The sequence below is a fragment of the Falco punctatus genome, assembly GCF_963210335.1.
Source record: "Falco punctatus genome assembly, chromosome: 14".
Lineage (NCBI taxonomy): Eukaryota > Metazoa > Chordata > Aves > Falconiformes > Falconidae > Falco > Falco punctatus.
This window is the reverse complement of record NC_137594.1, coordinates 16,506,468-16,519,717: the sequence shown is the minus strand read 5'-3', so window position 1 is coordinate 16,519,717 and position 13,250 is coordinate 16,506,468. Positions and strand designations below refer to the sequence as shown.

The 13,250-nt window shown below is 38.5% G+C and overlaps 1 protein-coding gene across 7 annotated transcripts in view; it reads right to left on the bottom strand.

Moving 5' to 3' along the window:
* The window catches only part of ADCY7 (adenylate cyclase 7), a 67,112-nt gene that overhangs the window by 24,290 nt on the left and 29,572 nt on the right, over nucleotides 1-13,250 (bottom strand). For all 7 annotated transcript variants that reach the window (XM_080411220.1, XM_080411221.1, XM_080411219.1 and 4 more), the window contains 6 exons: nucleotides 10,799-11,369; nucleotides 9,328-9,528; nucleotides 7,094-7,258; nucleotides 6,137-6,286; nucleotides 3,715-3,863; nucleotides 3,290-3,401 (listed from right to left, as the gene is read on the bottom strand). In XM_080411220.1, coding sequence (XP_080267346.1) covers nucleotides 3,290-3,401; nucleotides 3,715-3,863; nucleotides 6,137-6,286; nucleotides 7,094-7,258; nucleotides 9,328-9,528; nucleotides 10,799-10,969 — 948 coding nt within the window. In that variant the 5' untranslated portion in view covers nucleotides 10,970-11,369. The remainder of the gene's footprint in view (nucleotides 1-3,289; nucleotides 3,402-3,714; nucleotides 3,864-6,136; nucleotides 6,287-7,093; nucleotides 7,259-9,327; nucleotides 9,529-10,798; nucleotides 11,370-13,250) is intronic.

Sequence of the window (13,250 nt, the reverse complement as noted above, 5' to 3'; positions counted from 1 at the left end):
TGGCACAGTGCTGTGTTTTGGATTTAGTATGAGAATAACGTTGGTAACACACTGATGGTTTAGTTGTTGCTAAGTCGTGCTTACCCCAAGTCAAGGACTTTTCAGTTCCCCATGCTCTGCCAGGGAGCAGGGGCACAAGAAGCCGGGAGGGAGCAGAGCCAGGACAGCTGACCCAAGCTAACCAAAGGGATATTCCATACCATAGAACATCATGCTCAGTATAGAAATGGGGGAGTTGGCTGGGGCCAGTGATCACTGCTCGTGGACTGGCTGGGCATCGGTCAGCAAGTGGTGAGCAACTGCATTGTGCATCACTTGTTCCGGTTTTTTCACCCTTACATTTAATTCCTGACTCTTTCTCTTTCCTTTTCATTACAATTGTTGTTGTTATTATTACTACTACTATTATTATTATTTTATTTCACAGAATCACAGAATGATCAGGGTTGGAAGGGACTTCTGGAGATCTAGTCCAACCCCCTGCTAAAGCAGGGTAACCTACAGCAGGTTGCACAGAATCATGTCCAGGCAGGTTTCGAACATCTCCAGAAAAGGGGACTCCACAACCCCCCTGGGCAGCCTGTTCCAGAGCTCTGTCACCCTTAAAGTAGAGAAGATTTTCCTCATATTCTCAAGGAAATTCCCGAGTTGCAGACTGTGCCTGTTGCACTTTGTCTTGTCGCTGGGCACTACTGAAAGGAGCCTGGCCCCATCCTCTTGACACTCGCCCTTAAGATATTTGTAGACATTGCTAAGATCCCCTCTCATCTTCTCCTCCCCAGGCTAAACAGCCCCAGCTCTCTCAGCCTTTCCTCATACGGGAGATGTTCCAGTCCCTTGATCACCTTCACAGCCTCCGCTGGCCCCTCTCCAGTAGCTCCCAGTCTCTTGAACTGGGGAGCCCAGCACTAGACACAACACTCCAGATGTGGCCTCACCAGGGCAGAGTAGAGGGTGAGGATCACCTCCCTCGACCTGCTGGCCACACTTGTCCTTACACAACCCAGGGTACCACTGGCCTTCTTGGCCACCAGGGCACACTGCTGGCCCATGGGCAACTTGCTGCTCGCCAGAACTCCCAGGTCCTTCTCCACAGAGCTGCATTCCAACAGGTCAGCCCTAACCTGTACTAGTGCATGGGGTTGTTCCTCCCCAGGTGCAGGACCCTACACTTGCCTTTATTGAACTTCATTTGGTTCCTCTACCAAACTCTCCAGCCTGCCCAAGTCTTGCTGAATGGTAGCGCAGCCTTCTGGTGTCTCAGCCACTCCTCCCAGTTTTGTACCATCAGCAAACTTGCTGAGGGTACACTCTGTCCCTGTATCAAGCGTTAAATTGCTCTTATCTCAACCCATGAGTTTTACCTTTTTCCAATTCTCCTTCCCATCTCAGCGGGGTGGTTGGGGGGGAGGGGGTGTAGAGTGAGCAAGTGGCTGTGTTGTAGTTAGTTGCCAGCTGGAGTTAAACCACAACAGCCATCCAGTAGATTCTGAGTGTTGCAGCAAATGCCAAGCTTGAATAGATCAGCAGGGGAACCTAGCCCTAGATTAGCGCTATTAGACTTCAGTATCCAGCTCAGCGTCCACATTAGCCATCAACTTTTGTTAGGTAAATTGAAGCCTACAACATTTTTACATTATGGAAAAGATGACTGAGAATACTCCCTGGCAGAACAAAAATAGCACAAAAAGCAGGAATCTCTCCTTACAGCTTAACCACAGAGTTGCAAAAGACCTTGACTCACTAAATCCAGACATTTTTTAAACAGTGCGATTTGCGGACCGGAGTGAGAAATTAAAACATACCACTCAAAAGCTGGAATATTTTCTACCTTTGTATCTGACGAACAGTTGGAAAAAAAAAAAAAAAAGACCAAATGTCTAACCTCAGCTTCTACTTTGGCATAAAAAGCTCATAGCAACTAAGATGACATGACCTTGTGCATTCCTAAGAGCTGCATAACAGCAATGCAATAGTTAGTAAGATACTCATATTTGCCAGTACTTGAAGTTTTAACAGCAACTGACTTCATATAAATACAAGAATTAGCAATGCCATTTATAAATATAAGAATTAGCAATGTCATTTAGTCAAAAACATTAACTAGGATTAAGCCAGGTTTTAATCAGTGATATATTTAAGAACTTATTCAGTGATATCCACAAAGACTTAAAGTTCACTCCTGTGCTATATTAATAATTTTGGTTTTCCCACTTTTCTGAAGAATTTTTAGAATTTCATAAAACCAGGATTTTCCAAGTCCGTTAATTTTCTAATTTGTATTCAGTATATCCAAATATAGTCAATTATGAAATCAAACCAACATTTAGGGGGTGGTGGAACTAGATGATCTTTAACAACCCTTCCAACCCAAACCATTCTATGATTCTACGATCTTTAAACCATGGGAAGTTTTGATAGGGAGTCACCAGTCTTGAGTTATGCTTCACCAATGTTAAATTTCTAGAACCAGAATTCGGGTTGGTATTTGCTTTTTTTGATATCGCATAAGATGCAATATAATGCAGCGTTTTGCCTCCTAATACAGAAAAATCAATGGATATGACAGAACATATACGCAGAACTAGGCTCAGCTGTAGAAAATAACAGAAATCACCACACAGAGTCAGTCACGTGAACACCTATGTGATGCAGTCCCTGTAATCTGAGAACACAAAAACTTTGTGTTACAGCTGCAAAGAAATTAACTTCGAGCAGCACTTAGAAGTGGCACCAGTAAGAACTACAGCCAGCCTAAAGGGTCAGTAGTAAGGGCATGTCTTAATAGGGACCATTTTAATCTACTTCCCATTCTTACACTTTTCTGTAAGTATCCATTACTAATTATTATTCCTGATCTAAATAACTCCTTGGGGTCTGATGCAATATGACTGAATTTATGACTTTAAATGTGTGCCTGAGAGTTCTCCATTTGTAGAGCCAACAAATGATCCTTTTAACTGAACACAGCAAAGCTCCTCAGTAGACCTTGTATACAGTACCTCTTACAGCGCTATTACAACCATTTATTGCTGTCAGACAATTTCCTGAGCAATACAGATAAACCTCCAGACTCAAGAATTAGAATTACAGTAACAACTTGCTAAATTTCTTATTCTTGTTTTAAATTCTATTTAAAGGTGATTTTGCTAGTTAGCTTTAAAGCCAAAGCAGCCTTCACTTCCTGACTTCAGAAGCACTAACACCAACTGTCTTCAGTCTTGCAGGAAAGACTTCTTTTTCTAATGGTGGCCTTTATCCCTAGTGCACGACAAACTGCAACACCTACCTTTGCAATCTGATCAAACTTTCCAAAAAGTTCATTCAGCATCACTACTAGTTCCTTAGGAGAGCAGTCACTGGCAAGGCGAGTAAATCCTACAATGTCTGCATAAAGAATGCTGGATGAAAACAAAAGGAAGAAACAACATAATTAAAATATGAAGATATGTCTATTCCACAGTCAGCTTAAACATTAAAATACATTTAACAGAAAGCATCTCTCTCTTTGGAAAACAACTCCAGAAAAAAAAGGAGTGTCTCAACTGATATAGAAGGCAGTACATCAGTTCAGACACATTATCTCCCCACAATAGGAAAGAAGCTCGCTTCAGCCTGAAAGTCTGTCTCCAAATTTTAATTTCACTGGACCACGTACACTGTTAAGCATCAGGAACTTACATTAATACAATTACTTCTACAGTTTCCACTTACCTAACATTTTGGTGCCTTTTTACATATAGACTGTGGAAGTTGTTGTCATGCATTTGCCTATTATCATTAGTTTCCTTTAGTCGTTCTATGATTGCTAGCTTCATTTCCATTGAGATATGAGCTGGCAGTATGGATAAAAGCAAATTTTCCTAAAAGGAGAGGGGGGGAAAACTAACGATGTAAAATTCTTAATACAGTAAATTTGAAATTGTAAGTTTTAGTGACTGCAAAAAGGAATTAAAAAAACCCAAACAACAACAAACCAAACATCTTTATTCAAATAGTTTTTGAGTAATGCATGTCAGGTTTTCCAGAAAAGACTTTTACATTTCTGTTCTCAAAATCACCAATTTTACAGTTAAGTAAGGCCATCGTATATTTTTTTGTTTGTTTTTCCTTGTGACCTAAATGTGACATCTCTTTGTAACCATGAAAAACACAGAAATTCACTATTCAGTACTACAATTTCTGGATAAATGACAACTTATTTTGTCCACCAATCTCACTGTTATGTTAGCATTGCCTGATAAAGCGTCTGGTAAAAGCTTATATTCTGTAACGAACAATCTATGCAGTATTCAAAACCCTTGTGAATTCTTAAATACTGGAAAAGCAGCAACAGACACAACAGCATCAACAATGTGCTGCTACAGCTTAAATGAACCAGGAACTGATGCCACTGAAATAAAGTCTCTTGAACTGAGAATACAGACTCTTCAAAAAACACTTACATTGTTTGACTATTCAGTGTCCTGTTTTACACTGGCTTTGACTTAAAAGCCCGTCATTCAGAGACGACCCTGCTAAGTTGCTGGGCAGAAGAGGAAGACAAAAATACGGTACTTTTAACCCAGGAAGGGCTCTACCACCCCAGAGATAGTCACCACAGAAGAGGAAATGCTGCATGGAGCAGCTACAAGCAGGAACTTTTTCTGATGACATCACCAGTAAAGTCAACACATTGTGTAACCGAGTAAAATGCTGCCCCTTTAGACCAAATCTTTGTCCCCTTTTCCTGAATAGCTGATGCAGCCCCATGAAGATGGCAGTAAGCTGCCAGGGTTGCTTAAGCAATGCCTGCTACCAAAAGGAAATGCCTTGGGAGCACAGTAGGAAGAGGGAGTTCTCGACCATCAAGTACTAGCCTACACTAAGTACAGAAAGCAGTTAGTTTGAGACTGCCCCCAGAAGCAGAAATACCTCCTTCCCCTCCTCTAGTGTTTTAGAACTAGGAGAGTTAACCTTGGGGAACAATTTAAACCGATCCAGTGAATGTAACAGGGCCATCTGAGGCTGACGTTACACAGTTCTCAAGGAAGTGACATGGAACCCTGAACTGCATTTCTTGCATGGTTTTCACAGAGAAAAAGTGGGTGGCAAAAAGGAGACTCAAAATTGTGTAATAAATTACAACACAGATGAAAAGAAAGTTGTCCATAGTCTTAAGCACATCTACACTTCAAACAAGCAACCATTAAAAAATCCAAACTTGCAAGTTACCACATCACCCAAAGAATGAGCACATACTGCCTGTGTAAGCTGATCAGATCCTTCCCTGGCTGCTGCACAGGGAAATTCTGCCAGGACTTTCACGCAGATTTGTCATCTCATCTCACAAGATTAGCATCAGAGGACAGATCGCGCTAGCAGTGCAGCATTTTCTTCTTTTCCATTTGATCAAGTCAGTCACTTTCCAGCCCCTTCCTTTCATCTAATAACTGGTAGGCAGAGAACTCTGTAGACAGCTTTCTAGAGCTGCTGTTCTTAACCCTACTTATACCAGGATAAAAGAGGAAAGACGACCTAGTTTCAGCTTTGATACTTTACAGTCCTTCCTCGGTAAGAATTTCATGTTCCTTGCTTATTCTTTAAATACCACCAGAGTTTATGGAAATAAATAATAGCATACTAAAAAAACTGCAATGTATTATGTGATTTTTCTCCCCCCTTAGGCTGCAATTTTCTCCTTCTAGCAAAAGAAAAATAGCTTGTGAGACAAGAAAATACAAGAACAATAATACTTTAGAATTCAAAACAAACAAAAAAAGTGAAAAAGGGAAGCACGAAACTAACTGCTGAAATTACCTTACAAGTATTTTGCAGGGCATTAAGGGCATGTTCTTTTAAGTTGCCTTGGACCAGTCCTAGTAACATTTTATACTAAGAAAAAAATAACTAAACTAACTGGCAATTACGTCCCTGTTACAAATAGTGTGATTTTCACATAGACAAGCCACAGAGAACAGCTTCCTCCCTTTAACTTCCTTCTTTTGTTACAAATGGCACAACTTTTATTTTTGACACTAGGTGGGTATCACAAAGATTGGACTAAGCCTTTCAACATGCATTAGTCACCAACCTTAAAAATTACAGACTTTAGAAATTAAAACAAGTAATTCATAACATGAATTAGTTCACTCACTTGTTGCCTCTTTTCAATCTTCAATTTCATTCGGACCTGAATGCACTTTAATGTGTATCTATACAAATCCCACGAAGCAACCTGCATTTGGCGTTTGTGAAATGCACCCATCAAGTTACCACAAAGAAAAATGACAGCATTGGCAAGCAGCTGCACAAGAAGAAAAATATTTACCTACTGCAGAACAGTCATTGGTACTTCACTAATACACATACTAGTCCCTTAAAAACAGTCAGTCCCAGGCCACGTTCAATTTTTCTGTTACCTGGCCACATACCAAATTATACTGTTGGAATTAGCCAGGATGTACCTGGGAAGTGGAAGCTAACTTTCACAGGCATTCCTGTAGGAACATACAATAGTATAATGAAACAGAAAACTCTGCTATATCATTTAACATTTATTTGCAAGCGTTACTGTTTGACTTAGGGAGAACCAGTCTACAAATTCATGCATCAGCGTGCTGTGTGAAGTCTGACACACACCCGCATCAAAAGAGCTGGGATGCAACTTTGAACACACCCTATTAGTAAGTGTTGGGAACCCTGAAAGCACCCAGTAGCACTCTCTGGCCCTGCTGGCTCCCCGGAGCAGCAACAGTCCTTTTGATCCGCCCTGAAGGCAGTGCTAGATGAGGTTAGATAGACCCATTTGAAACAGCACTGACCGGGAAGAATGATTGCGATGAAGTTTGTCATATTTTGAGTAACTTAGTTAAAAAATTTAAATAATAAGTCTGCTTCTTCCACTTCGGTCACAAAACCAAAATGCATTGCAGATTAAATTAATTGCGATTTTATGAAAAGCATGCAAAACACAACAGGCCCAAGCACCAAATCCATGAATTTAAACATCCATGTGGAAGTTTAGAACTTATCTGAACAGGATAGTTATACCAATAACAAATAGTAATATGAGTAGGGTATTGAATTACTTAACCAAGTAGTAGTTCCTTACCTGAAATAGAATGGATTCCTTATTTTCCTGAGAAGTCATGCTTACCACAATGCTTAGAACAATAATATGGGAGAGAGCAGAAATAACGCTAATTATGACAGCACCTCGCATCCCAAAGGGTAGCATGGTATAAACTGTGAAGATTATGAAGAGAAAGAATGGCACCTTTGGAAAGAAAGGAAGAAAGAAAGAGAGGGGGGGGAAGAAAAAAGTATTACATATCCATGTTATTAGGCACCTGCCCAAAATTCACTACAGAACAGGGAGGAAAATAGCAGGATTCTTGCTCATTTTCAGGCCGAACAATTAAATACTGACATTTCAAAAACACAATTAAAACCATAAGGACAGTGGTAGTCCTAAAAGCTTTGAGGGAATTAGCAGCTATAGATTCATAGATAAGACAGTTTAACATGTCATAACACCTTTAAGTTTTTCAGTTGTCCTTGCCCTTCATCCTTAATTTATCTATTACAGCTGAAGATGCACTTTGTACATCATGTGGCAGGAACAGTGTGTTGCAAGGATAGCAATATTGAAAAGAATCAGATTTTTCACCTTTTCCAAGGTATTATTCCAATTTTAACATCACCTGATCACACGTGTATGTTTACTCCATATTTGATAAAAACTAAAAATCCAATCAATACTTCCTAGTGCTGACACAAGAAAATAGTCATTATTGCCACTAACTACGTATTTAGCTGCACAAATTTTATGGAATACACAATGGTCCAACTAAACTGCTAGGAATCAGAAGGAAAGTACATAAAACTTGAATCCGTATTTATAGATTTGTCATGGTGTTTAGCTCGTATATATGGAAACTAATAACCCCGATCAGAGGAAAACATTGCCGTGCTCCTGGCTCAGTGCCATCTCATCACTGCAACTCAACTTGTGCCGTTCCAGACATGAGCTTCCTTTGAGGAAGTCTCAAGGCTCAGCCTGCACTTTTTTGTCAGAATAAATAGCTTGGTTGGGGCAACAATAAACAAAAAAACAAGCAAATAAAAGTTTTCATTCAACAAAAGTAATCTTTTCAGTTAATCTTTATTATTTTAGCTGGGCTAAAAAAAAACTGAAAAAAAATGCTTTTTTGTCATATGCACAACCCCTATCACACAATGTTCTGAACACTGTGAAATAGTTTTATAAGCATGAACAACCAAAGGTTTTACCTGCATTTAAACAGTAGTTTTAATTAGTGATAAATTCATAACTTGAGATGAAAGTCTGAAATCAACTTGTTCACTGCTACTTTTTAATCTAGAGTTTCCTCATATTTTAGGCTTTAAGCCAACATTACTATTATCACATGACAAGAACACAAGACATTGGCTTGCAACACTGAAAGCAGCAAAACCAAATCTTGCTTCCCTACACGTCTGTACTTACAGTTAAGAACAGTAATATTTTTTCCCTAAGGTAATAGCCTTTTCCTTAAGTTAAAAAATACTGAATAGCAACTCTAAACACATGGTGCTGGATCCAGGCCACAATACAAATCAGGTTTTGGTTGTTTAACTGATAATTTATATATAGATATAAATTATCTATCTTTTTTTGAAATAAAGAGGGGAAGGGGAAGAGTCAGTAAAACAAGATAAAATGTAATTTTTATTTCAATAAAAATTCTTCTGTTTACATTATGAGAGCTTAGGAGGAGTTTCCTACAGATTATGATATTTTTGGCATCATGAAGTCGCCCATCTTCTGATCAGAGATACTAAGCAATGAATTTTAGCCACACCCAGCTATGCCAGGATGTGTCATTAATTCTTATTGTTCACTTCACCTCTCCCACTGATTTGAAAACATGCTCCCTAGGGCACACCCAGCTCTAGAGTCCTTACACACTTCTTGAACACCACTTTGACCCATGTAAATTAACCAAGCAAGTATTATTAATGAAAAATTCTCTCAAAGATTATTTCATAATAATTAAGATTTAGTAAAAATCTTAAATAAAAATACAATTCAATTTCAATTTCAAGATGCAATTCTTGCACAGATTTATGCAGTTATCTAATTGTCAGCTGAACTGTATTTTTACTATAATAAAGAATACAAACCAAGATTTACTATAATGAACGAGTAAAATTAGGAAACTGAACCTAAACCTCAAGAAAATAATTATGTAGTTAGAACATTCAGAAAAAATAAAGTACATAAACACATCCATATATACTGACTGCTAGTTCTACGTATCTTAACAAACAAGACATACATACCTGTTCCCACGACTGATAATCATTTTCTTTTTCAAAAAGTGATACATATCCTATGATTAAGAAGCAAATCCAAATCGTAACTCCAAATAATGTTAGCCATCTCCGAAACAGGGATTCAATACATAAAAGTAAGTACATGACTGCAAATATGACAAGAGCAGCACATACTGCAATAATGAAGGCAAGATGATAAGGTGCTTCCTGCAAAAGCAAAACAAAGTGTTACACTTGGTCTAAATGTCAGCTTTAGAAAAAAAAGAAAACCAACAGAAAATGCACCTATACTGTCCTGGCAACAGCTTAGATAGCTTTAAAATATGCTAACCTGAGCTGCTAAGTAGTCTAGCTGTGGCAGCAGTAACACTTTCTGATATTCACACATATACGGATAATGCAATAAATACTATTACAGATACTCAGTCTACCCCAGTTACACCATAATTATTTCCCAAATTAGTGGGTTTTGGTTTTGTCTTTTAAGCCATGTTCTAACTATACATTATACAATGTAGATGTACCCAAAGAAATGCATTTAAGGAGTTTGAGCTTTGCTAAAAAGGAGTAGAACAGCTCTTTTCCTAAGTTTTACAGGAGATGACTTATAGCATACAAATAATGTTGCTATTTCTTTCTTTTTTTAAGAAATTAAAGCTAAAAGGGATACAAATGCAATTGGTGAGTTTAGATTTGTTGCTAAAAGAGACACATAAAGCACAGTATTTGGAAAGCAGTGTTAGAAGTCAATGAAGGATTATAACAGCTTCCTTATTACCTTTCTACAACATTATCTTTAAATCAACTCCCCTTTTTACCAGCTGTCAACTGGGCTGGCTTGAAGAATACCTAATTTCTTTACAGAGTATCATATTATGCTACACAATAAAAAATTATTTAAGACGCAGCTTTCCTATGCCTATAGGATCCCTGCTCTTTGCTAAATATTGATTCAATGGATCACCCATCATACCGGGAGATTCCTGTTGTGGTTTTATTATTGACAAAAAAAGAATATAAATTAATATCTACAAATCCTTTTATAAAAAAATCACCTCATGAATTCATAACCAATGAATTACTGTATTAATTCACACCTCTTAGATGACAAAAAAAAAAATAAGAGAAAAGGAGGATGTTTTAACTTACGGTAGTAAGTAATAAAGGGGCCAAGGAAGGAAACAAGAACTTAGCTACCATTTTGCATAATTATTATATGTTTATATATAGAGGATATACAGAGGAAAGAACAATCCTTACAGTAACTGTGCCTGTGCCTGAAAACTCTCTCCTCTCTTTCCTGTCCCTTCAAAAACATACAGAGCATTATGTACACAATTACTTGATTTCTTTCAACATTGCAGCTTCGATACCACGTCGCTCAAAAAATTATTTAGCCGGAAATGTTTTACGTGCCATTACAGTGATTCCTCATAATCTTTGAAAACATTGAACACAAAGAAAAAAGTATACTCACATCAATGACAAAGAAGATTATAATAAGAGTAGTCCAGAAGATGACTGCAATGAAGAGCAGCAGTAGCAGGAGTGGATGCTGCTGGCTTGTGTAGCGGTACTTCTCATAGAGTGGGTCTGATAGCCTGCAGTCATCATTTTCATTGAAGAAGTATTTACCTTTAGCTGGCATTTTCTCCCAGGCTGGCTGCTGTTTTTCTGAGTTCCCAGTGCACACAATAAGACACAGCTGAAGCTACTGCTTCAAGAAATTCTGTCTTTTTGCCGCTGCCTCTGCGATCTTTAGGCACACCAAGCAACCCACGCTCTCCAGTTTTACTTCTCATGAGCATTAACTTCAGGATTTCCAATGCAACCAGAAGCAAAAGAGTTAGCCTCCCCAAAACCACGGGCAATTCATCGCCAGCTCTATGCTTGAACCTTTAGATCAACTTGTATCTGTGCAGATAGGAGTTTTTGGCAGGTTTTTTGTTTGTTGGTTTTCTCGGGTTTTGGTTTTTTATTATTATTATTATTTTGCAAGTCTCTTAACTCCTTTCCATAAGCTTGAATCTCATTTCCTGGGATTAACTCTGCAGAGAGACAATATTATTAAATTAACATATTCACTTAAGTGTACACAGTGTTCCCCAAGGAAGAAGGAGGGGGGGAAAAAAAGGTACACTCCTTAAACTTCCTATCTGCATGCTCTAACCAGCAAGCAAAGATGTTTCTTGCTGGCGGGGTGGCAGCCCCACAGCTCCATGCATGGGCAGTGCTGCCAGCGGCCACAGAGGCAGGGCTCGGGCAGCGCTGCCAACGGCTGCCCTGCAGGCGCCAGCTGCACCTTTCTCTAACTGAAACGTTTTCATATGAACAATGTACTAAATTTGTTTCCTTCTGAGCAAACGACATAGTTTCCATAAGCATGTTGCGTAACTGAATATTAACAACTCTTCTGAAGTGATGCACCCACCTGTGTGTACGTATACATACAAAATCTTTAATCATAATAAACATTGTATTATTTTTCAAAACATGCATCTTCAAGAAATCCTTTTTTATTTCTTTCACTTTTTAATTAAAAAGCATAGAAAATGAGAAAAGACTACAGCTGTCCAAGCCAAAATTCAATAAACTTTTTTTTAAGGAAAAAAAAAAAAGATACTTGACATCTAGTTCTGTCTATTTAGTTCAACTCTATTTAATAGTGTTTCCAAGGCAATAGATGTGTTCTGTTAACAATGAACATTAAGGAATGAACTGTATTGTTAATTACTAATGACCAATGTTTTTTTAATAGATTCATGAATATAATTCACTCAATGCCAACAAACATAAAACAACAAAAAAAAGCAGGGGAATGGGATGGAGGGAAGCATGAAAACCAGGATTTCAGAAGAAGTCTTATTAAAACTTGATAACAGGACAACAGCTTCTTTGCCACTTGACTGCCATCACCATGGTGCCCAAGGCCATTGCTCTGGGGAGAAAGAACCCACCAAAAGACTTGCAGAAAAGCCAAATCCTAGCCAGTTACTCTCAAAAGGCAAAATACTTAACCACACACATCTGTTTAGACTACATTCACACTACAATCAAAAGTGCTGTTAAGGAAAAAGTTTCAGAAACCGCACTGAGTGATTTAGTCTCTGTAAATAGAGGCAAACACTATCATACCACCCAATCATTAATGACCAAGTGGGCATAAACAGATATACCAATACTGAGATAGAACAAAACAAAAAAGTGAACTTTTGCAGCAAAATGAATAACTACAACTTCTTCCTAGAGTATACTGCAAACTCAGGTTAATCATAAAAAGAGAAAACACCATATTGCCTCACTTTTATTCAGTAACACCCAGAATAAACTCACACACGTATTAAAACCTGAATTAAAATTTAAGACATCCTTCCCATATATAGTTAATGGTACACCTAGTATCTCACCTGCACTGGTTACTACTGAGCTTTACTCCATAATAAAAGGCCTCCCATCTTCCACCTGAAAAAATTCTTCTGGTACTCATGCCATTTGCATGTGCGTAACAATGCTCTTGCAAAGGTGTGTGAACGCATCTTAGAAATCACTGATACTTTAAGAAGATGCCAAGGCCAAGATGAAACTGAAACATTCATGCATTTTCCAAGTCATGCAGGTGACTGCAGAATTACTTCACTCGAGTGTAGGCCAGTTTTTCCGAAGAGGGAACTGACAGAAGGTGTGCACAGAGGCCAGTATTGTAATTTTAATTCATCTTTCCGTTACAAAGATGACAAGCTACAGACAGTGGGAAGGTTACAACTGTGATTCACTAGAGGTGCAAACAACTCACTAAACAGCCTGAAGAATCCCTGTACCATGAGGGTGGGAGTGTAGGAACACACTCTGCCTGATGTGATCCACTATACATAACAGACAACAGGTTTGCTGTCCCAGTTCCCTCTAAAGGTGTATTTTCGGAACAAAAA